The 25,614-nt window shown below is 43.6% G+C and overlaps 2 protein-coding genes across 6 annotated transcripts in view; one reads left to right on the plus strand and one right to left on the minus strand.

Moving 5' to 3' along the window:
* The first annotated feature begins 1,937 nt into the window (after positions 1-1,937).
* DDX39A (DExD-box helicase 39A) lies at positions 1,938-16,915 on the plus strand. 2 transcript variants are annotated; one of them, XM_069231714.1, is made up of 11 exons: positions 1,938-2,062; positions 5,540-5,756; positions 5,925-6,052; positions 6,733-6,825; positions 6,994-7,177; positions 7,637-7,755; positions 13,800-13,931; positions 14,139-14,248; positions 14,335-14,479; positions 14,799-14,946; positions 16,710-16,915. In XM_069231714.1, the coding sequence occupies exons 2-11, from the start codon at positions 5,549-5,551 to the stop codon at positions 16,724-16,726; spliced, it is 1,284 nt and encodes a 427-aa protein (XP_069087815.1). In that variant the 5' UTR covers positions 1,938-2,062; positions 5,540-5,548; the 3' UTR covers positions 16,727-16,915. The 2 variants fall into 2 exon arrangements, with proteins under 2 accessions (XP_069087815.1, XP_069087816.1); XM_069231715.1 differs by having other exon boundaries at positions 1,959-2,058.
* Positions 16,916-17,040: 125 nt separating this feature from the next.
* ADGRE5 (adhesion G protein-coupled receptor E5) overlaps positions 17,041-25,614 on the minus strand; it is a 231,221-nt gene continuing 222,647 nt past the window's right edge. For all 4 annotated transcript variants that reach the window (XM_069231712.1, XM_069231710.1, XM_069231713.1 and 1 more), the window contains one exon: positions 17,041-18,358. In XM_069231712.1, the coding sequence (XP_069087813.1) occupies positions 18,326-18,358 (33 nt within the window). In that variant the 3' untranslated portion in view covers positions 17,041-18,325. The remainder of the gene's footprint in view (positions 18,359-25,614) is intronic.

The following is a 25,614-nucleotide window of genomic DNA, read 5'->3' on the forward strand; positions in this document are numbered from 1 at the left end:
CCTCTGTCTCCTCCTCCAAGGGGGACCTCTTGGTCCTTACTGAGCCCGGGCAGCACCCATTTTCTTCAACCGCGACCTTTGCAGCTAGCAAGGCTTGTTAACGGTCTTTCTTTGTGGAAACAACTCTGCATCCTCCAGCATGCCATGGGACATCTTCTATACAAACGAGAAGTTCCTGGCATCTTCCGTTGTTGCAGAATCTTCAGCTTTTTCCACCCGAAGGCAACCATTTTGCACTTTATCTGGGGTTTAGCGGGCTCCTGCCCCCCCTGAACACTTTCTTGACTCTTGGACGTGGTCCCCTTCCTTTGCAGGTCCCCAGGTCCAGGAATCCGTCTTCAGTGCTTTGCAGTCTGTTGTGGTCTTTGCAGAATCTCCTATCACGATTTTAGTGTGTTTCTTGGGAAGTAGGGTAACTGTACTCCTACTTTTCAGGGTCTTGGGGTGGGGTATCTTGGACACCCTTAATGTTTTCTTACACTCCCAGCAACCCTCTACACACTACACTAGGCCTTGGGTCCCTAAGTGGTTCGCATTCCACTTTCTTAGTGTGTGGGTTGTGTTGCCCCTAGGCCTGTTGCACCCGATTGTATTCTACAGTGTTTGCACTACTTTTTTTAACTGTTTACTTACCTGATTTTGGTTTGTGTGTATATTTTGTGTATTTTACTTACCTCCTAAGGGAGTATATCCACTGAGATATTTTTGGCACATTGTCACTAAAATAAAGTACCTTTATTTTTAGTAACTCTGAGTATTGTGATTCTTATGATATAGTGCTATATAATATAAGTGGTATAGTAGGAGCTTTGCATGTCTCCTAGTTCAGCCTAAGCTGCTCTGCCATAACTACCTCTATCGACCTAAGCTGCTAGAATGCTACTAATCTACTAATAAGGGATAACTGGATCTGGCACAAGGTGTAAGTACCATTAGGTACCCACTATAAACCAGGCCAGCCTCCTACAGTCACACTTTCTCTAAATATTCAAAGACTTGAGTTTGAATGATAATTTTGACCTATGAGTATCCGCCAGACCTACTGCTGTCCTCAGTGCGCAACTTTGATTGATTGGTTGAGGTTTCTTAAGGCCACAGAGAAAAACAAGTCATGGTAAACAAAGGTATTACCCTGAGATATCTATTGTATAATGCCATGGTAGCAAAAACACTCTGTTAATGGAGCCAATAAATTACAAAATTATTTTTTTGGATAGAAATGTATAATTATAAATTATACAAAAAAGATTACTAAAAATACAATATTCCTAAATTTATGAACATGCTTTCCACGTGTTGCTTCATCTGTACCCTGTTAAAATTGGCTGTTCTGCAGTGTGCAATTATTGTAAATATTCTCTTTAGTGCAAGGTCACCAAAATTATGCGGCGAGGAAGGCCAAATTATGTGGCAGGATTGACTAAATTATGTAGCAACAAAAGGTAAATTATGTGGCGTAAACAGCATAACGCAGCACATTTCGTGATAGTATATTACTTCCTTATTTTGTAATATTTACACAGGTTAACACTGTCTGGACAAAGGCTTCACCTCATTAGAGCCAGTGTAGAAAGGGGGCTTAGTCACCTGTTGCAAAAGCAACAACAGACGTTGCTGCTCTTACAGTAACTTTTAATCAATGTGAACCATAAGCAATTGTTTTGTTATGATATATATATAATGCAGCAGAGCACACAATGAATTGTACAGCAAGTCTATAATTATGCAGAGAATGTTGCGGCACCAAACTCGCATAATTCCAAGGGCTTGCTGTATCGCCATCAATCCGCTGAAAGATGCTAGTAGACAACGGGTCAATCCAATATGGACTCCAACCAGAAGACCCGAATCGTCCGTCCTCTATGTTCATGCCGTTGACTCTTAGCCGCTGCCGCCGTCATTTCTGGCGCTCTCCCCGGCAGTGACGCCATTTTGTTGTCCTATGGGAACGCTGCTGTGGGGCACTTCCGGCTGGCGCGGTGATAAAGGATCCTGTTGGTGTTTAGTGCCGACCCCACGTGAACAGACCGGTGGCGGAGAGTAGCGCGGACATCTAACGTAGGTAAGGAGTGGTGTACGTCTCTGAGACCGATAACCGGGGCTGAGATTGTCTCGTTCGGGGGATCTCGATCCTGCGGAACCAAACTAGAGCGTAATACTCTGTGTGAGCATTGTATCAAGTGAGAAGGCCCGAATGAGCGCCTCTCGAGTTACGTGGAAAGATTTGCTTGAATCGACCAGTCTATTTCCGCCCAGATTGTTATGATTCTTGCCGTGAATACCCAGATGGCTCTCCTAGTTATATCCTTTCAACGTTTTCTCACGTTTCGGGGGCTATCCCGCGAAGTTGACTAAGTAACTTCTTAGACCCCACGTACAGAAACTAGTTTTCACCATTACTTCCTATCCTCCCTTGTAGGTCTTGTTTTCCTCTCCGTGTGGTAGAATTTAGAACGTAATCTTTAGGTAAGCGTTTCAGAGTCATCTGCCTAGGATCTGATCTCGCCCCACACCGTCTGATCGTTAATTTTAACATATGCGTCCGTCCAAATTACTGTTGAGTTTGTGATTCAATATTTATTCCGAGGCCGTAGTCTGCGACCTCTCCAAAAGTCTGTAGTTACTCCATATCGAAACTTTAATATTGTTTCTCTCTTCCCTCTCCCAACACAATTAACTTAATCGCCCCATTAAACATTTGCTCCAGAAACAGTCTATTATTTTGGTATAAGGTGCTCATTGAGCAGCACGGATGGGTGTTTTTCCCCACAAACGTTCTATGTCTCCAGGAGATAAAAGGAGTTGTCGAATAGTTGAGTGTTAACTGCAAGGATACCTCATTGAGACACTGATTTGTAGGCAAAATGGGGGGGGGGCTGATTTTAAGTAGCTCGCCTCATTGCCAAGTCTGCCCTACCACATTTTAAGCAGACTGGTAAATTGCATTTATCGAGTAATTGCATGGAGGTAATTGTCTAGACAAATATTTCTGTAGCTGTTCAATTCGTTTTTGCCATTTTATTCTTGATTTGAAGGAAGTGAGTACTACTGCGTGACTATTGCTTTCTAATCTATTTCATGTGGTACTACAGTTGCATATTGGAGGGTGAATTCTGCGGTGAGGTATGTTAGTTTATCTTGAACTTGGGAAGATTGACCTTCTGGCTTTTTGTTAAAGTTGTCAGTTGTCATGTGCATTTCTTTTTGGTGGTCCTGCTTATCACAACTCTCAAAGACGATCCTGCCCAGTATGTGCGGTGGACCGTCAATCTAACGTTTTGCCTGTGGCTACCCCCATGATACACAGATGGTCCTGATACGGATTTTGGTCCAATTCTAAAATGCATGTTAGTACCCCCCCCCCCACCTCCTCTGTAGGTGAATCATTGGAGGAATTTGGTCTCGTAGATTTGACCATTACTGCAATGCTCTCTAGCTACGTTCTCGCTGAATATGGACTGAACTGTTGGAACTTAAGAAAAACATTGGCTTGCGAAAATGAACGCATTTTACCAGGGTGAGGCGCGGGTGAAGAGCCTTGTGCCTACACAGCTGGCGCCGCTCGTCAGTAGTCATGGCAACGATTGGGAACAGGTGAGGGTAACTTGGGAATGTCATTTGGGCAATTACATTGTCTTCAGACTTGGAGTGGGTTCAGATTTAAGTCTCCTGACTTTTTCCAGCTATGGCAGATTTTTTTTTTTTAAGCAATATACCGTTACGTCTGCTGGACTCTTCTTGTGAGGATATAGAGAACTTTAGGAACCCAGAGCCAATAAAGGAGCTGCACCTTGCAATGGGTTTTCATTTTAACAGGGTATGCAGCAATTCATTTGGTGAAATATAGAGTGAAAAATAAGTATGAAGCAAATCTTTGTAGTTCCAAAATGGGTACAAGATGAGGTGTTGAGAAGCAGTGGTTATTTGCACATCTCTGAATTCTGGGGTCCCCCTATTAGCATGTGAATTACAGGGCATTTCTCAAATAGATGCCTTTTTACACACTCTTACATTTGGGAGGAAAACATGTAGAGAAAGACAAGGGGCAATAACTCTTGTTCTTCTATTCTGTGTTCCTCCAAGTCTTCCGATAAAAATGGTACCTCACTTGTGTGGGTAGGCCTAATGCCAGAGACAAGAAACGCAACATGGACACATCAGCTTTTTTACATTGACAACTGACGTGTTTTTTTGGAAAGTACCTAGCTGTGGATTTTGGTCTCAAGCTCCGCAGACACCTAGGAAAACCTACCAAACCAGTGCATTTTGAAAACTAGACAACTAGGGGAACCCAGGATGGGTTAACTTGTGGCACTCTCACGAGGTTCTGTTACTCAGAATTGTTAGTGAACGTCAAAATTTGGCAAAAAACACTCGCATTTTGGTGCTGCAAAGTTCTGGAATCTGAGGGGAGCCACAAACTTCCTTCTTAGCATTTCCCCACATCTCCAAATAAAAAAATGGTACCTCACTTGTGTGGGTAAGCCTGGTGGGGTGACAGGTGGGGCAGAAATGTTATCGGCATAGATGCGACAATGCTGGGTGTATACATTTTGTGGATTCCTGTAGATTTTGCAAGGTTCCATCACAAAAATGTGGAGGAAGTGTGTGATTTCAAGCAGTTGGAGTTTTGCAAGGCATTGTGGGTAAGAAAATGGTTTAAGGTGCACGCAGATGTTTAGTTTTCAGATGTATAGGTCTGGTAGATTCTACATGGCAGCATCTCAGAGTTCAAAAAGTGCAACCCTCACCACTCCAAGTGGGGTGGTTTTGAGAGTTGGCCAAGCTCTCATGGCCCAAATGTAACACCAAAACCCAAAATAATCAAATGTCCTCTTTTGCCCTTGGGAAAAGATCTTTTAGTGTGCCGGGGCTGGGGGGATGTTGAGTTTAAAGACTGTTACCCCCATCAGTTGGGGTGGGAGCATTACCATGTTTATTCCAAATGCTATTTTTGCAGTCAACACACAATATTAGCAGCATGAAAATAGATAAAGGGCAATATTGTCATTTTTTGCTGCAAATAGAGGAAGGAAGTAATTGGAAGTACTTTAGTTATATGCAGGGCCATTGGAGTTATGTGGGAAAAGACCAAATTGAGGCAGCGTTGACCACTTTATGTGGCAAGAAAAGTCCAGTTATGAATTTACAAAGCTAATAGCTCTAACTTAAGCAAGTGTGAGACCTGTTACATTGCAAATGCTTTATTAATCGCATTACATTTGGCTCCTGTTAACTTGTGTTCAAGAAATCACTATCTGCTGTCTTTGTGTAGCCAACAGTGTTAATATATCGCTAGCACTGCTGCAGGTTTACGTCGGTCCTCATTACACCTGGGTGTTTGGGTTCAGTATCTGGACAGTGTAGTTCTTGTCACATTTAAGTGGTTCCTTCATGCAGTGCAAAAGTCGCCAGTGCCCTGCTTTCTTTGGTACTTGCTATGATTATATTGGAGCTGGTCCTGCCCTTAAGGCCCTCCTGCTCTTAATGACACTCGTGTGCCCTCAACTTTCAACAACGGCGGTCTTGTCATTTTCAGTTTCCAGCCATGGCAGAACAGGATGTTGAAAATGAGCTCCTGGACTACGAAGAGGACGAGGAGCCAGCAGCAGTTACTGAAACAACCACCGCCCCTGCCAAGAAGGAAGTAAAGGGGTCCTACGTCTCCATCCACAGCTCTGGCTTCAGAGACTTCCTGCTGAAGCCTGAATTGCTACGTGCCATTGTGGACTGTGGTTTCGAGCACCCTTCAGAAGGTGAGCTGTACTTCTATTTTACAGATTTATATGCGCTTAATTCACACTGTGATTTGTATTGGGAGGCTGCTGCTCCAAACTCTGTCTCTGAACTTTAGTTTCTGCTCTTATCGCATCGAAAGCTCCTTTTTTTTTTTCTACTAACACCTTCCTACCACCTCTTCTTAGTGCAGCATGAGTGCATCCCACAGGCCATCCTGGGCATGGACGTCCTGTGCCAAGCCAAATCAGGCATGGGGAAGACTGCGGTTTTCGTGCTCGCTACTCTCCAGCAGATTGAACCGGTCGATGGACAAGTGAGTTTACAGACCTTTTTCCCATGCCGAGTGGCTGCGTTGTCAGATATTGGCTCACATATTGGGGATTTTTTTTTTGCATGCAGGTTCCTGGGATTTTTTGCACATTAAAATAACAGCTCCTGAACGCTGACCTGTTATCTCTCTGGCCTCTGAAATAGAGGCTGCACGTTTGCCTTTTTCCTAAGGGGGGGGGTTACAGGATTGCATACATCATTTAGGGATTTGGGAATGCAAAATTAAAAATCACATTACATATCATATTTGGGCAAATGAAGATTAAGTGATTTGCCCATGTTAAGCTAAGACAATCAGGGATTCCAAAGTTGGCAGCACTAGCTACACTTTCACATCTCCACTATGGCATATCCATGAGCAGCGAGGCTTCCTGTTTATCAAGGCATATATTGCTTCTTTGTTATAGGAGTACTTTTTATTAATTTTGATAGAATACTTATAGCAGGATGAACTTCCGAAATTGTAGGGCGTGTGAACTGTAGAGCTGGAACTTCTGCTTTGTGCTGTACATTTTCGGCCTTGCAGTTTAAAAGCACGTGTAGGTTCCAAGCCAGTTTAGCTTGCTGCAAGTTGTTAATTAAGGCAAGAAGGCACTGCGAATACTGAAAGCTGCTACAGTAGTGCCAGTCACTAATTTGTGGGTACACTTTCCAATGTTTTAGGTCATCGTCCTAGTCATGTGCCACACCAGAGAGCTGGCGTTCCAGATCAGCAAGGAGTATGAACGGTTCTCGAAATACATGAACACAGTCAAGGTAAGACCCTCTGTTCCCAGTTTTGGAAAGCTTCCTTAGGTATTGAGTAGGTGGAAATTAGTTCGATGGAACCTTCTCCATATGTACTGTCTTGAAACCTAAAGCACAATGGGGCTAAAGTAAAATTTGTGACCTGCAGCACAGTTAACAGTTGTTTCTATCACACAGGTGGCAGTTTTTTTTGGCGGACTTTCCATAAAGAAAGATGAGGATGTCTTGAAGAAAAACTGTCCTCACATTGTTGTGGGTACTCCTGGTCGCACACTCGCGCTCGTCAGGAACAAGTCTCTCAATCTGAAGAATGTCAAGCACTTTGTACTTGATGAGTGTGACAAAATGCTTGAACAGCTTGGTAAGAACCAGCACAAAACATCTGTATGGCTCACGAGCCCTTAGTCTGAATGCAAGGCTCTGAACTCACTCACTAGATCGGTCACTGCAGCAGGAAACTGGTGTGCTCTCCATTTTTGTTTTTTTAAATCATGCCTTGTTTCCCATGCCAAACTGAGGAATGGTGTCTGGCAGTCTCCTTTGGCTTAAACGATTAAAGGATCCTCGAACACACATTGCTTGTGCTTTACAGAACATATTTCAAGATGATGGTCTGCGTGGTGGGAGGCCCTACTTTTTAAGATTTGGGTGACTGGGGCAGGTGCTGTAGTGAAACTTCATATTCGGCTGCTTATCTCCAAATGTTTATACTCTGGTAGTACTGACAAGTCTCCAGGGGATGCTGTTTTTTTAAGCATGTTTTTGAAAGGCTTTTAAGGCTAATTCCATTGACAACTATTTTATTTCTCCTTTCATGCAGACATGAGAAGGGACGTCCAAGAGATCTTTCGTCTCACACCCCATGAGAAACAATGTATGATGTTCAGTGCCACTCTCAGCAAGGAGATCCGGCCGGTGTGCAGGAAGTTCATGCAGGATGTGAGTGACCCTCCTTTCCATGGTGCAGGTGGCACTGTACAGATGCCAACCATGATGTGCACGAACCACACCGTGGCGTCCATGTACAGCACACTTGGTAGGATGTTGGTGCTCCTGTGTCTTCAATTTCTGGCACCTCCTTCGCAGTCCTTTCTGTAGTGTAGGATTGTACACCGCCACACACTGCATGATATGATGTTACTTGTAGCTAACAGTAGTAGTTGCCTTGTAAGTTGAGTCATAGGTGAGCATCTCAGCTTTTATTTTGGTCCCTGCACATCATTCAGATATATTTGACCTTTGTTTTTGTCTTGCACATGGAAAGATCTAGAAGGGACGATTGTGCAGTTTTAAGAACCTTCTGCTGTCTGACTCAATAAGGGATAGTCACTGTGCCTGAAGGCCAGAGCTGCTGACTTTGGGACCTGGGAATCCAAGAGTCCTAGCATCTCCCAACGTTCTGAGACTCTAAGCAAATTATTTCATCTCTTTGAAAGAAGTTTGTAATATAATCTAGTGCTAATAGAAAGTGGTCCAGTGTCCTTGAGCCACATGCGCTCAATATAAAACTACAAAAAAGCAGATTAGAACTGATTCACTATCTAGAGCCAAATCAGCCACTTTTTTCACCCTAGCCACTTGACAGTTTTCTCACAAAGTGTAAGAACTCTCTGCCCACATATTGCAGAGTGCTCAGAGCAGATTTTGTATGCTGTGATTATTCAGTGGTTTGGTCACTAGTGGCTGCATAAGGCTCTGGGATTTAGCCAGTTATCTGCTGTAGGAAGCTGGCCTTGGTGTGTGGTGTGCACCTATGGTGATATCACCTTGTATCAAGTCCAGGTATCCCCTACTAGCGAGGTGTAGATGGTTTCTAGGAAGCCTGGGCTCTCTAGAGATACCTGTGGATGAGCAGCCATGACTTATGTAGGTGACATGCAACGCTTAGGCAATACCACTGTAGTCACACAACACTTACACATATGAAAAACAGTCTTACAAAAATAAAGGTACATTATTATGGTAACACAACTACTACAGTGCTTTATAGGCAACTGGAGGTAACTAAATACTCAAACACTTCAAGAGTCAGGAATTAGCATAAAAGGCAATCAGTATGTACTGAAGACACCGGTGGGACCAAACCATATACTAGAAGTGGAATTCAAGTCTGCACCCCCTCCCTCCCTCAAGTAAGTGGAATCAGTAGAAGGGAGCTGGAGGAACTAGGAACCCCCAAAGATAAGTACCAGAGTGCCCCCTTATCGCCCAGGAGAAGAGGTAGGTATCTGGTTCTCCCAAACACATCACAAGGATTTCAGACTAGGATTTTGCAAGACCCAGCCAAGACTGCAAGAAACCAAAAGTGGGTGCTGCTAGAAGACCTGTAGAGGATGGGGGGGGCCTGATCCTGTTCACTTTGGAGTGTCTGGTGGTGGCAGAAGCCACTACCCACCTGTTGGTGGATGCAGGACCAAGTAGATGGTGGGTGGAGACAGTCAGCAGTACAGCGCTGGAGCAGCAAAAGAGTTCCTGAAGTGATGCAGTTGTCCGATGCTGGAAGGATTGTGGTTGGTCAGTGGTGTGGGGAAAAAACAGCCTCTGCAAAGGCAAATGTCACGGAAGAAGAAATGCGGAGCAGCTGGGGGGACCAGCAAGGTTCAGGAGTCCCGAGTGACCCTTAGCTTTGAGGAGGGTCACAGGAATAGAAGGCAGCAAGCACAGGAGTTTTGTTGAGGCACATGCAGCACACCTTGGAAGGAGTCCCATGTCGCAGGACATAGAGGGCTGTGCTTTGCAGGGAAGAGTGCTGGGGCTAAACAGATCCTGAAGATCTCCTACAGGAGATGCCAAGAAGCCTTTGTAGCTGCAAGAGACGCAGTGCACAGGGTACTGCCCTGCGTAGAGGACCAAGGGGACCACTCCAATAAATCTCACACCGTGGAGTTGGTCAAATCTCTTGGATTGCGCAGTGCGATGTTAAAATAATGTTACATATTCACTAGTGGTTGGACGCCAGCAAAGTGATTTGAAAGGGAGCATTTTTTTGCATTAACTGTCCATCTCACGAGTTGATTTGAAAGGAATGTATTGTAACATATAGCCTAGCATTCTCCTATTCTAGATCATACCCATTGCTGTACACTTAAAGAGCAAGTTTGTATCTGTCACGCAGAGGACCACAAGGTATGGGTCTGCATTAGTAGGTTGAAGGTCGGGCAGCTGGTTTTTCAATTCTCAGTTTCCAAAGTATTAACAGAGCATCAATAAAAAGGTTATGAAAAATTCCCAAATTTGCCAAAAGCATCCCACCATTAAGGAGATCAGTTTAGCCACTTGATTTACTTGTGCTAGGGTCATGTTAGAAGCCATTATTACCATGAAGCTGTTCACTTTACTGACGCTATCGTGACCCTAGTTCAAGAGGCCAACTAGTATGAAGGTGGTGAGCTGCCCAGTTTCTACATGGGAGAAATTTTTATTTTTTTTCCAGCGTTGAGCTTGAGAGGTTTAGAAAATGCACATTGATTGCTTGTAGGCATTTCCCCAGGGTAGAGGTCAGCTTCTGCATATAGGTGAAATTAGGTTAATGTCAGGGTTAATTGTGGACTGAGGTGTATATTAAACCAAAGTGTAGCAGTGGTTCAGCATTGAGACCTGCGGAGGGGTTTATTGATAAGTGAATGGGTGAAGTGACAGTGAGTACCTTGTCCAGTTTTGAATTAGTAGCAGTTCAGGGTGGTTTTAATTGGGGGTAATATGGCATCTGTAGGACTGTAGGTGGTGAACTGTAGTTAAAAACCTGTTAACACAGAAGCACAATAAAAATCAAACAAGGAGCATATGCAAACTAACAAGGGGGAGGGGGAAGGTTATCACACTCAACATTAGTGTAGAAGCACACTATGAAAAGAACATGGGGGTGCTCCAGAATTTGATCCATGGGATATATGGCACCTTTACTATCCTTTTATGTGTTTTTCTGTTGCTTGTTGAACAATTTTACCCTGAAAGTAAATTCTATACGGGCATTCATCTTGATGCATTTTTCAAGAAAAAGGGTGTGGGAACTTGGATAAATTGTCCCACTTTGTAGTAAGTAAAAAAGTAAAAGGTTGCCATTTTGAGACTAGGAGGTGAGTGCCTCACCACCTGAATGCAATGGCAGTTCATTTTTTTTTTCTCATCTAAAGCAGAGATGTGTGATCTCTGCTCCTAGATGGGGCACATTTGCTGTCATGAACCAAGAGTCCTTTATCATGGGCTCTAGCCCGCCCATAGCCTTCCCATTTGCTGGCCCCCAATGTCGCTCCATTTTGCAGTATCGCCATTCCTCAACGGCATGCATACGTCCTTCCTTTCCTGTTGAGGCCTCCCTGAGAGCATTGGCCAACTGCTGCTAATGTATGCAGCAGCCATTTTTTAGCCATTGTTTCTGGGCTAAATTTTATTTTGAATTGGTGACCACTCCTGCCTGCCCCACATGGAGTGCTAATATTCATGTCACCCAGTTTTTCTTATGGCTGCTTTCCTTTCTGTGCGCCTCTGCCCGTTCTGTTTCATGCCCGGTTTGTGCCTTTCTGCCAGTTTCTTGCCCTCTGCCCATTTCCTCTGCCTCAGCAGTGCACCCCACCAGTGTGTTCACCACCCCATTGCCAAAGGCAAAAACTCGCACAGTGCAAAGACCTAGTGGCTTTGCCAATTTTTTTTTTTTATAACCCTTTTGAGCAATGATTAAACAAGCATCCTTGTTAGGAATGGGGTTTCTGGTTGGCTATGGTATGCATCTAAGCCAGACAGAAACCACCATTCTTGTCAGGGCAAGTAAGTTGCACGCTAAAGTTAACCTGGCTCCACCCGCTGGTAGCTTGGTGCCGAGCAGGTAGGCTTCTCATCAGAGGCAACATCTGAGTCCAGAAGTGTGCTGATCTGAGTGGGAATAGAGACTCAGTACTTGTACTAGAAAGTGCCTTTGTGGGGGAGGACTAGAAAGGATTTCTGTGTGCACAGGTCCCCCTTTCAGCTCAGCATTGGCTCCAGACTATCATTGAGGGGTAATCAGCCCCTTTGTGTGGGCTCTGGTCACTACCCTTTGAGATGCGCCCACTTGCATAATTTGTTATGTCACTTTACAAGGGACTTATAGATAATTTAAATATGCCAATTGTGGATACACCAATGTCACTGTCTTAAAGAAGCACATGCACTTGAGCACTGTTTAGCAGTGGAAAAATGCTCAGTGCCCTAAGGCCCACAACGAGGGTCAGAAAAATGAGGAAAAAAAACCGTCTAGGGTAAAACAACCCTAAGGATGCCAGGTCTAGCAATGCTGCAGCAGTCAGTCTTATTTTGGAGAGCTCAGGTAGGTTTTCATTGTACAGTGTTCTTTGCATGTCACTCACAATGCAGTTGTGGCAGTATGCTCCATTCCAAAAGCACACTGAGACCATGAAAAACAAACTTGATCAGCTGTGCACTCAGTCTAACCCAATAAACCATGTCAGTCCCACCCTCCTGAGGACTCAAAATTGTTCCATAACTTGTGATTTGGTAAAGCATGTCAAGTCAGTTTTCTTTATTCTGGACTTCCATTGAAGTAGTATCAGTAGCCTTTGATGGCACACCTGTTTCTTCTACATGGGTTCTTTTTTTGGAGCAGTTCTTGTCCCCCTTTCATTCCCTTTGAGAACCACGAGCTCACTAGGACATGGCAAGTCTGTCCCACTGGACTATATAGACAAGGATTCTATAGTCTGGAACATTACAGCTAAACCATGGGTAAAAGCATTCGTAAGAGATGTCTGTTAACCTACTGATTAGCTTATTTTCTGTCAGACGATTAATTGGCTTTGTTTTCCTTAGTTGCTGCTTTCAGGCAGATCGTTTTACCACTTTTCACCTCACTAGTGTGAGTGAAACTGGGCAAGTTTTTTCCGCTTGCTTTTTAATGCAGCAAAGTCAAGCAGCTAAAGGCTTATTTGGACGTAGTGTGTGTAGAAACTTAGAACCCAGACAGCAGATAGTCTATGTATCATGGTCCATACAGTGTGTTTGCCTACAATGCTAGCCAACCTTTTTTCATAGTTCAGCTGTTCTTTCAGGTTTATATTGAGCAAGGGGGTGGGGGGACTACTTGTGATTATTGTAGCTGTAATTAGTGTGGCATCTGCACGTAGTGAGATCCAGGATGGTTTTGGTCTTTATTTTAAGCTGGGAGCTGGCAGAGCATAAACCTAGCAAGCAAAAAGGTTGGATGGAGTGCTAATACTTATCAACCACTCGCCTGCAGTCTCGCTACACCACCAGGTGATACCCTGAAACCAGTCCCTGGATGCTTGTTTACCGGTCCAGGACGGACCTGGCCTGGCAGTTTGGGCTGGGCTGTTCTCATGAGTAGCACTGAGGCTGATTTGCATATGACTGGGTGCAAACTGGAATAGCGGGATGAGCAAAATAACAATTGATTAAACCTAGAACTGTGACTGGGGGTGGATGTTTGACAATGTTCTGCATTCCGTCCATCTTTTTGTAGAGCATAGATTTATACACAATGTAGGGATTACAAAAGCAATGAAGATCGCAATCTAGCAGATTTGGAGGGGTAAATTAGACTTGCCAGCAGGATATACCGCATTGATTTTAAGATGGCAGAAGCTCCACATAGACTGGCAGCGTGAGGCAGCAGTCAGTGTTGACACGTATTGGTTCCAGCACTTGCCCCATTGCTGCACAAGTTGAATTGTCTATTGTGGGAGTTTTGGGGCGGATGCTAATGTCCATTACAGGGGCACTGTGTCCGAAAATGAAGACCATGCCAGTTGTGGGATCTGAAGAGTGGCTGATCCCGACCTGTATGTAATGTGCAAGATCGCCCAGTACATTTATTAGAGTAAATCTGTAGTCTGCTTTCTGGAGCTTGACGCTATATTACAAAGTCGTTTCGCCCTCATCACGCAGTGTTGGAGCGTTTAACACTGCGCTGTGCTCACATTAGCTGTTCAAGTGTAGAATGTAGTGATTGATCATCTCCTGCCTCTCCACAGCCCATGGAGGTCTTCGTAGATGATGAAACTAAGCTGACCCTTCACGGACTGCAGCAGTACTACGTCAAACTCAAGGACAGTGAAAAGAACCGGAAGCTCTTTGACCTGCTCGACGTGCTGGAGTTCAATCAGGTGAGTCTGCATAGGTCGTTTACACTAGTACTACTAGCTGCAGCCTCTGTCATTTTCCCTGATAACTTTTAGATTTGGGGGTGCACGAGTATCACGTCATTACTATGGTGCCAGCCCAACATTGGTGGTTTCATTGTGCTTTTTTCCTGCTGCCTTCTCCTGTTTCGCTCCTGTCCCTGGCTTGCTGTGACAGTCTTTCTGTTGCAGGTAGTCATTTTTGTGAAGTCTGTGCAGCGATGTATAGCCCTGGCTCAGCTTTTGGTGGAACAGAACTTTCCAGCTATTGGAATTCACAGAGGAATGGCGCAGGAGGAGAGGTGAGTATAGTGCTGAGCAAATTGACAGGCATTGTGTAATAACTTGCCCTATTCCTCAGACCTCATCTTCTCACTCTTTGCTCCAGGTTGGCCCGGTACCAGCAATTTAAAGACTTTCAGCGGCGCATCTTGGTGGCTACTAATGTTTTTGGACGAGGGATGGACATAGAAAGAGTGAACATTGTCTTTAACTACGATATGCCTGAAGACTCGGATACCTACTTGCACAGGGTGAGTGAGCGTGGGCCCCCGGGGGGCGGGGGTGGAGGGGGTAGAGGGAGGTGGAATTGTTTGTATGTCATGCTGCCGAAGTTTATTGTGCTAGTTGCTGGGACTAGAACGTGTTTGAAGGGAGAAGACGTAATAACTGCGTACTATTGTGCAGCTTGAGATGCCAGTTTGGTGTAATTAATGGGAAAGGCCCCGGACTTGTTTATGAATTACATACCCTTACAGTGTGGCCTTTCGCTAGAAAGGGGGATGGGAGGGGGTAACTAAAGTTGTCTTTAAGCCTAAGCTCCTCACATTAGTAACCAATTTGTCTCTGTAGGTGGCTCGTGCTGGCCGTTTTGGCACAAAGGGTTTGGCCGTCACATTTGTGTCTGATGAAACAGATGCCAAGATCCTAAATGACGTCCAAGATCGTTTTGAAGTAAACGTAGCTGAATTGCCGGAAGAAATTGACATTTCCACATACAGTACGTATCTAACATAGCCTCTGGGTCTTTTGGCCCTGCTGTAGGCAAAATCTAGGCTGTTGGCTGTCATCACTCATTGAGCTGCCCCACGTCCTGTGTACGCCATATGTAAAATCAGCATGTAAGCTGTTTAGATAAGCATATTTTAGGAGACTGCTGCTGAACAATTATGTTTTTGGGTGGTTTTAAGGCTTGGACTACTAAACCCATTGTGCGCTTATAATGCACTTACAGGGGCTTACCTCCCGCCCTTGTTTACCATTGGTTGGCTTTGCCATGAATTTGCTTGCTTTTGTTTCAATGGGTTTCCTTTTGTTAGTTTGGCCATCTTGTTTGCCTCACCCCTAACACGGATCCTTTTTACCATCTGATTGGCTGGCTTTTATCCATCTACTCAATTTTAGGGAGTGACATTTCTTTTTGCTTAAGCACTCTGCAAGAGTGCGTTGTTTTCTGACTCAACCCTTGTGTGCGTCTCCCCACCAAATATAACTTCTCCCTCCTGTTGTCTCCTCCGTGTTGGAAGCTCTCATGTGCTTCTTTCCTGCTGAACAACCTGCCTTACTCGTCCAGTGTTGATTTATTGCTTTCCTCCCATGTCCCCATGGATAGCACTTGTCTTGCTTTCTCCTGCCCACTTGAATTGCTGTCGGCCCCACCGCCTTTAAGTCCTTTCATGGCACTTTTTTTTTTTTACAGATATCAATCTGTCTCGGATAGGTAATTAATAAATTGCGTCACTTTCTAAGAATACAGAATGACTCTTGCACACACCAGTCATGCCTACAACATGACATGGCTGTAGCAGCCGCTTCTGCATTTCATTTCCCTTTTGGCCATGCTCCACATCATTCTCATACTGTACAGCAGTGATTCCCAACCCCTTGACTTCTGTGGACCTCCACTTTATCATTACTGGACCCTGGAGACCCCCACTGAATCATTACTGGGGACATAATCTGTTAGTATTTAATTTCCTAAGGAGTCGCAGACACCCTGAGGTGGTTTTGCGGACCACCAGGGGTCCCCTTACCACAGGATGGGAACCACTGCTGTACATCATTAAATCAGTATTGACAAAGCCAGTGAGTCCCAAATGTGAGACCTGTTGACTTTGCCAATACACTTGCGCACAATAAGCGATTTTAGGTGAGTGCCAAGTATTGATACGTTCCTTGGTTAATGCATCACAACTATTTTACACCCAGGGATGAATGAAGGACTGGTTTTATATGGGGCTCAGATGCTTGCTGATAACAACTCAGCCCACTTATCAAAGTTGATGCACTGTAATATAGCTGTCATGGCTTACTCTGCCTTATATTAGCAACTTGTATAGCTTTCATAGTCTCTATTTATTTCATTGTCTGAATCTCATAACCCACTGCTATGACATAGCAACATTTGATGACAAAACTGGTTACCTACTGTTGTCATAATGGCCTTCCATGCAAGGCCGACAGGCAGCTCTGCTTTGACTGAAAGCAGCCAGCGCAGCGGCAAAGGGGTAAGGAATGAGGCGAAGGTGGTTGGCGTTGGTCAAGAGTCACGTTTACTGTTGGCTAAGGTGCTCCTGGTGTTACTGAACAGTGTAGTATTTATCTAGACAGTGTGACTTTGTATATTGTGAAAGGTCTGGGTGGGGTAGTATATTATGGAGATTACTGCAGGGTTGTGGGGGGGGGGGGGATTTCACACATTGTGGTTTTGCATTGTCTTGTATTAGTGATTTCCTTACATAACTGTCCTTTTCTTCTCAACAGTTGAGCAAAGCCGATAACCCTTAACTGTGAAGTGGACCACTCATAGGATGTCTCTAAGGGAACCCCAGCAGGCTGGCGATGCTGTCTTGTAATTTGTATTTGCTGCTTTTTTCATCTGTTTTTCTAAACCAGCACGGGTACATTTTTATGGTCTGTTTTTAGAATTGTGTAAAAAAAAAAAACAAATTAAATTTTATTACAAAACAGTACAAGTGTTTAAACTTTCTGGTGATGCAGAGCTTGATTTTGTTTTTTTCGCTTTCCACTAATCAATGTTAATTGTCTAAGGTCTGAATGTTACCTCTGTTTTCCAAGAACGTATTGGCCAGGCTCAACATGTGACAACGTCTTTAATTTAAAGAACAAAACATACAAAAACATGAGTGTCGCTTGGTAGGCTCCTAAAAGTTTGAGCATAAAGTGGACATGTATTTACATTCAAAGTCGAGGTTGATCACCTTAATCACTCCTTCAATCAGTTAATTGAATGGCAAGCATGTTCAATTCTTCTCCTATAGACCTGCAGAAAATGGGGAGGCCATCTTGATAGGGTATTTAAATTACCTGTGCAGGAAGTCTGCTAAAACTGAATTATTGCGAGCAACACTTCAATATTGCAAGTATCAACCCTTCCACATTAGGTTTGTTTGGCAAATGCATGTCATTTTGTGTACTGCGGCATTGGACTTCCCGGAAGCTTCTGGTACAGGCTTTTGAAATAAAAGTATGTTATTTCTTCAGAGACTGCAGTTTCTGGAATAATTTAGGTGCTAAATTTACTTCTGTGACCATTCCTAGCAAAGGTGGCGTCGTTGGAGAAGGGGATGCTCAGTGAGCAACTGCCATTGCACATTTGTCTTTTTGTAGGGTCTCGTACCTTAAGTAATCTATATACATAAACAAAACTGTCTTTTCGAGGCAGTAAGAACTCACATTCGCACAAATTACTTGTGCTCTTCTGAGATGGTCTCCTTAGTTGTGGTGTTCCCATTTGATAATCGCCACCTGTAACCAATGCCACCAGGGCTGAGGTTTACCTCCAGAGAGGGCGTCCACGTTCTAGGTTTAAAACTGGTAGTTGTGCTGAACCTCAACCATAATCACACAACTAATGTTAACTTGTGACCGCCTTTGGCCAGAAATATAATCCAACTTAATTATGAACTGGAGCTTTTGACTTTGAGCAATTGAGTGAAAAGATCTCTCTAGCTGTTCCGTAGTGTCCTTGATAAGGTGACTAGCTCTTGCTTGTCTGCTGTACATGGTCTTCGTTGAGGTTACATCATGCTGGCCCTTGTCTAACTTGGTTGCGAAAATCCAGTCCTAGGTGATTTCTTGTCTTTTTGGCTTCATTTCCAATAAACGTCCAATAGGCACTGGTGCCATTACTCTCCCCAACTTAAAATGATCTTTCTTATTCTAACGCTGGGAAGAACTTTCTGAACCGTGCTGGTCTGTAGGATTTGGCACTTGTTTGAGGCAGATTCCTTCAAGCATAACCCAGTGGAAATATTTTTGCTCCGAGAGATTGGTAATGGGGTGCCATGGGGAGAAATTACCACTTCCAGTGCCAAGCTTTTAGTCTCTAAGCAACTAGATCCTTTGTCTGCTACAGATTACATTCCAGATTCTTTGATGGGCCGTAGAGCCTGCAAGAAAAGAGTGAAAAGTTAAACATTCAAATCCATTGCCTGCAGTAGACCTAGAATATGAGAGGAAGACACTTATCAGTGCGTGAACATGCCTTTGGAAAATAGCCACTCAGTGCTGCAGTATTATGGTCACCCAGCTTCCTTGTCCTTGAAACAGCCTGTGTACCTAGAGCTTAGGCCTTGTAGGAATGTACTCCTTTATATATATATATATATATATATATATATATATATATACCTGTCACCAGTGTACATCTATTTGTGGCATGTAGTGCTGCAGATTCACATGCTTTGCATAGTCTGCCGTCTAGTGTTGGGCTCAGAGTGTTACAAGTTGTTTTTCTTTGATGCTTTTTCGAGTCACATGATCAAGTGACTCCTTGGTGATAGTGTGCATGGGCATTGAGTCGTTTGATTTTCCCACTGGAGGGGGAAGTAAGGAGTGAAGAATTTTGTGTGTATATATATATGCATGCATGCCCATGCAATGTATACATATTTACATAAGTAACACAACGGCTACAGGCTTCTGTGGAGGAGGGAGGGCACATATGAATTTGCAGCACTACATGCCACAAACAGATGTACAATGGGTAAGTGGCCTTTTCCGTTTGGCATGTGTAGCTGCAGATACACATGCTTTGCATAGGCTGAAAAGCAGTTCCCTCCTAAAGTGTGGTGGCTAGCCTGTAGGTAGTTGGAGCAGTTTGAAATGGTGTTTTAAGCATTGCTTGACTAACGCTTGTTGGCGAGATAGCACATCCACACAGTGTTTAATTAATGTTTGTGGTGTGGATCATGTGGCTGCTTTGCATAGGTCTGCCACTAGTATATTTCCTAAGAATGCCATTGAAGCTCCTTTCTTTCTAGTAGAATGTGCCTTTTAGCTTTAAGAGAAGTTTGACTACACTTTACTATCCATCTGGCTAATCTTTGTTTTGAAATAGGATTAACTTTGAGGCTGTTAAAGCCACAAAAAGTTGTTTAGATTTTCTAAAGTTTTTTGTGATCGTGTGGAGAGCGCTCTCAGCAACTGAATCTGGCTGTGGGAAGAAGACTGGCAATTCCATTGACTGATGTGAAATGGTGAAACTACTTTGGGTAGACATTTTGGATTTGTCCCAAGTACTGTTTTGTGTTTGTGAATTTGGAAGAAGGGGTTCTTCTAAAGTGAATGCTTCAATTTCACTTGCTCTCCTCTAGGAAGTATTTGCTACCAGGTAAGCAATTTTCCTTGAGAGAAATTGAAGAGCGCAAGAATGCATGGGTTCAATGGTGGACCCATAAGCCTTGTGAGCACAATGTTAAGATTCCAGCCAGGAGCTGGTGGAGCTCTAGGTGGAATAACTTAAGGCCTTCCATAAAAAATTTGATAGGAATGCTAAACAGTTATGCTGTCTGTTTTGGAGGTAGGCTGATATTGCGGTTAAATTAATTTTAATAGATGAATATGCAAGATTTGCTTTTTATAAGTAAAGCAAATAACCTGCAAGATCACGTACCAGTGTTTTAAGTGGATCAGTGTTTTTGGGTTGACAGTAATATACAAAGCATTTCCATTTAGCTGCATAGCACTGCCTGGTTGTAGGTTTACATGCTTCCATCAGAATGTCCATATATTCTGCTGGAAGCTGTAGATATTCAAACTTTATGACTTCAGGAGCCAAATCGCCAGGTTGAGCATATTGGGATTGGGGTGTCTGATTTGACCTTTGTTTTGAGTCAATAGGTCTGGTCTTGTGTTTTTTTTTTTTGCAGCTTGTGATGTGGTACTACAGATATATCCAATAGTGTGTACTAGTGTTGACGTGCCCACGTGGGAGCTTTAAGTATCATATTGAGGGAAGTGTGACCGATCTTGACTAGAAACTGAATTAGTGAGGGGGCAAATATCCCTGACCAATTGATCCATAGAGCATTGCCCCTGGATCAAGGGTATGGGTACCTGGAGGCATTTTGTTTTCGCTTGTTGCGAAAAGGTCTGTTTGGCGTTCCCCACATATGAAAGTACTATTGAATTACTTGTGGGTGAATTTCCAGTTTGTGTATTTGTTGCTGCGCCCTACTTCAGAGGTCCACTAGTTGGTTGTGTCTCCCTGGGAAATACTCTAATAGGTGAATGTAATTGTGAATTGCCCACTTCCAAATTGTCTGTGCTAGAAGGGACAATTGAGATGAGTGTGTTCCCCCTTGTTTCTGTAGATAATATATTGTCATGGCTGTCCTTAACACTGTCTTGCTTGTGATCTGTGGCGGGAATGCTTAGAGTGCTAAGAACACTGCCAGCAATTCCAAGTAGTTAATATGGAAAGTCTGCTGGACTGAGTCCCATTCTCCCTGTAGTGTAAGATTGTCGAGATGGGCTCCCCAACCTGTCATTAATGCACCTGTGATTATGGTCTGTGGCACAGGGTCCTAAAATGGCTGCCTTTTTGATAAGTTGGTGTGATTCCACCATTGCAGAGAATTGCAAGTCTGGCGGTCCAACACTACTAGATCGTGAAGTTGACCCTGTGCCTGAGACCATTGTTGTGAAAGACTGTTGCAGCATTGATGTTCAGACATGCATTGTGTACTATTGTTATGCAGGATGCAATCATTCTCAACAGTTTCATGATGAATCTTACTGTGTATGTTTGTATTATAGCTGTGATATGAGATTATGGAAAGCTTGAATTCTTTGAGTTTTGGGTACGCTTATACTGATGGAGTGTTCAGAATTTCTTTTAGATACAGTTGTATCTGCGCTGGTTGGAGATGAGATTTAGTAATTGATTGTGAACTCTATGCTGTGTAGGGTATTGATTGTGTGCTGTTGAGAGGTTTGAATGGTTCTGGCTTTTATGAACCAGTCTTCCAGATAGGGGAAGACCTGTATGTGTTGCCTTCTGAGGTATGCTGCAGCCACTGCGAGGCATTTGGTAAATACTCTTGGTGCTATTGTTACTCCAAAAGGTAGCACTTTGAATTCGTAATGCTTGCCTGCTATTACAAATCTTAGTTATTTGCAATGTGCTGGATATATAGGAACAAGGAAGTAAGCATCATTTAGATCTAATGCTCATGTAATCCTGTTTTTGTAATAGGGGAATGACATCCTGAAGAGTAACCATGTGGAAATGCTCTGAGGATGTACTGATTGAGAGGTCTGAGATCCAGAGTCCTTTTTTGGTGTAAAAGTAGAGAGCATAGACTAATTTCCCTTGTTGAGCTATAGGTACCACTTCTATTGCACCGTTGAGTAGAAGTGATTGTACTTCTTGTTTTAATAGAATGAGGAGCTCTTGATTTCCTTTGTGTGAACGAGGGGGAATGTTTGGAGTGGAAGTGAGTTCTAGACTCAAATTGGATAATTGACCGAACCCACTGATTTGTAGTGATGTTGTGCCATTGTGGATAGTAATTGACCTACCCCCCTAAACCCCCCCTCCAACCGCCCAGGAGAAGTGTGCTCTGTGGGGATAGTGAGAAAGTCACTGTTAGATTGTGAGGAACCTCTGGATGCAGAGGGTTTCCCTCTACCTCTACTGTTAGATCCTCTATAGGAGCCTCTAAATAATCCTCTAGTGTAGAACTGTGAGGATTGTTTTTGGTGGGTGGATGGTGTTTCCGTGGCCGAAGGTTTAAAACTTGCTCTATATTGTGGTCTGTGAAAATTCCCCCTGGTGGGTGTGGTATACCAAGCCCCTATTGCTTTAGCTGTTTCCAAATCTTTTTTGTCTATTACTGTCTACTTCAGAGCCAAATAAATGCTGCTTATCAAACGGCATATTTAAAACTGTCTATTGTATCGGGTTTGAAACCTGAACATCTCAACCAGGCATGTCTCCTAATAAGCACACTGGTAACTGATCTAGCTGCTAGATCATCTGCATCCATAGCAGATCTAATAACATTGTTAAATATTTCTTGTCCTTCATTAACTATTTGCTGTCCTTTTTTGGGTGTTCTGGAGGGATGTATTGTAATAGTGCTTCCATTTCATCCCAGACTGCTCTCATATCTAGCCAAAAGAGCTTGTGAATTGGCTATCCTCCAGTGATTTGCAGCTTGAGGCCACCCTTTTCCAGCTGCATCTGTTTCTGCTTTCCTTATCCGGAGGAGGGGCATCTTTGATGGACTTGCTGTTGGCCCTTTTTCGCTGCACCAACTACAGCGGAATCAGGAGGTAGTTCAGCTCTTATAAACACAGGGTCTGAGGGTGCTGGTTTATATTTCTTGTTCACTTTAGTAGTGATAATCCTAGCTTTAACAGGCTCTTGAAATATATCAGAAACCTGTCTAAGCATGCCTAGGAGCATAGGAAGACCTTCATTGCTTATGTGTTGATGATAGTTTGTCAAACAGAAAATCCTGCTCTGTGGTCAGTGTGCATTACCACTTTATGGTATGCTGCGGCTCTAGCCACTACTTGATTATATGCTGTAGTGTCCTCTGGTGGTGAGGGTCTGGCAGAAAATTGAGTATGTATGTGGTAATTGTGCTTCATATGTGGTGATGGTAGAGGTGGTGTGGAAGGAGGAGGAACAGGAGAATGAGGTGGACAAGGCTGTTTCTGCTTTGAAGCCTTTCCCTGTTTGTGCTTGAAGACCTTCTTTGATGGGCGTGTATCTTTTGAAATGTCTCTAAAAGTCAGTTTCCTTTTAAAGGACGTTGGCGGGGAAGCGATTATTCTTCCCGTGTCCTTCTAAATAAATATTTTCTTTGTTTGGCATCATAACATCTAGAATAGTTTGAATGTCTATGGACTCCTGGGCTGAAGTAGTTTTTTTCACTAACCCTAGTTTTAGACTCTGAAATTTTTGGTTTTGGTCGAACCGAAAGTGCTGGGTCTAAAGGTGGTGTAATCCTTTTTGGCTCAAGTTGGTGATCTTTTCAGCTCTGAAGTTGTTTTTTTGGCTTTACTCTGACATTGGTGTCTGTTCGAAGCAGAGTGCACCTTAATTTTAAAACTGCTGAACCCAAAGGTTGGTCATCTGGATTTTTTTTTTTTTTTTAATCTGACCATGGCCTGACGGCAGTGGAGGATAGAAGACCAGTGCGGGAGTCTATTCATTTTGTGTGGTGTCATGATGGCTGTTGTCATCTAGATGTTATTTGGAATCGGAGACTTGGATGGGCAAGACTGCCCCGCCCGAACCTCATCTTGGGCATGTCCTTCACTGAAGATGTCCAGTGTCTCTTGTTGGTTTTGACACCATCTCGAGGTGACAAGCTCTACAGTCCAGAAGAGTCTTCTTAGATTGAAAAGATTTACAGGTGTCACAATTGTCTTCTTGATGGTCTGGAGATAGATTGCACAATGAGTGCTGATCGGTGTATGTAAAGTTCGTGTGACACTGAGGACAGAATCAAAACAGTTAGTTCCATCAGACTCGCATGGAAGCAGCCCCTTAAAGGGTGTTGCCCTTGTAAGGCAGGGATGTGGAATTCCTATCGCCCGACGCCCGGGACATCTTGTTTGGGGTCAAGGGCAACAAGTTTTTATGTTTACTTTGTCCTTGGGACAAGTAGGCCCAACCCCCTGCAGCACAAACCCTTTGGCTGCCTGTTTACAGAGAGTTGAACTCTCTGCAGTTGAGGTAATGTGTTTCCAAAAGATAATGCTGTTCGAACTTGTATTTATAGTTCATTATTTGAAAGCCTTCATTATTAGGGTGCGTGCTGTAAATAAATGTTTTAAGGTCACACTTCACTACTGACGTTGGTTCCAGTACAAAAAGAAAAAACGTGTACACACGTTTGAAAAGTTTAGGCTAAGAGGCTAAGTATAATGCTCCCAGAATGCTCTCTGATTATATGCAAATGAAGTGTCATTTAGTAAAATGTGTTAATGAATGCTAGTTTTTCCCAAAAATATTTCTAATGGAAAATCAGTGTAACCATTTTCAACACGATTATGGGAAGCATGAAAATAAACAAACACTGACAAAGCCAACTAATCTGACATATTTTTATAAGTCTTTTAGTTTCATCAATGCGTGTCTTGTTTTGACATGGCTTTTGTAACACTTTATTGTTGTGGGAGCTACCAGGCCCTCAACATTGTAACAAACATTGGCAAAACCCCCCAAAAAGTTTTTGAACTCTTAAAGCACACTTTGCCGCCAGCGGCATAACAAAGGCCCTGCAGCCGCCCTCCAGGGGGCCCCGTCAGCACAGTACCTGCCCTGAGTGAGTCTGGAGAGGGGGCTCCTCCATGTTCTTTGCAAAGGGGCACCCTCCAGTTTCGTTACGTCACTGATTGCCACTGTAGTTCCTGACACTGAACAAAACTACTTTGTGTGGCAATATGCTCCTTGTGGAAGAGCAGAATGCGATCACTCACAGTAAAGCCAGCCGAAAGAGAGAGAAATAGAAGTTTAATAAAAACAAAATGTCTTTGTTAACACCAGACCTAATTAGGGACCAAGACCCACATGTAGGTAGCTTTTTGCATGTCGCAAACAGCGACTTTCGCTGTTTGCGACGTGCAAAAAGCACACTGCGATGCACAAACCCAGTTTTGCGATTCAGTAACCTGGTTACCGAATCACAAAACGGGTTTGCGACTCGCAATTAGTAAGGGGTGTTCCCTTCCTAATTGCAACTTGCAGTGCAATGTAGGATTGTTTTGTGACCGCGAACGCGGGCGCAAACCAGTCGCAGTTTGCACCCATTTCAAATGGGTGCTAACACTTTCGCAAAAGGGAAGGGATCCCCATGGGACCCCTTTCCCATTGTGAATGTCACTGTAAACATTTTTTCAGAGCAAGCAGTGGTCCTGTGGACCACTGCCTGCTCTGAAAAAATGAAACCAACGTTTCATTTTTCGTTCTTGTTATGCATCTCGTTTTCCTTTAAGGAAAACGGGCTGCATTACAAAAAAAACTGCTTTATTGAAAAGCAGTCACAGACATGGTGGTCTGCTGTCTCCAGCAGGCCACCATTCTTGAGGGGGTCGCAAATTGCGACCCACCTCATGATTATTCATGATGTGGGCATTTGCGAAGCCCTTGCGAATCACCGATGGTGTCAAGGACACCATCCTACATTCGGATTTGCGACTCGCAATTTGCAGGTCACAAATCTGAACCTACCTACTTGTAGCCCCAAATTCTTAAAGAAAGTCACAAAAGTGCACCCATGGTATATGTTGTACCCCTATAAAATATTTGTGAACTGTATTTTAGCGTGGGTAAATACGATGTGTAGATTTGCTCATGTGAAAATCTATTGAGCATTTGCAAGTTCATTTTCCATCCAGCCACTTT

Source organism: Pleurodeles waltl, chromosome 4_2 (assembly GCF_031143425.1).
Source record: "Pleurodeles waltl isolate 20211129_DDA chromosome 4_2, aPleWal1.hap1.20221129, whole genome shotgun sequence".
NCBI lineage: Eukaryota > Metazoa > Chordata > Amphibia > Caudata > Salamandridae > Pleurodeles > Pleurodeles waltl.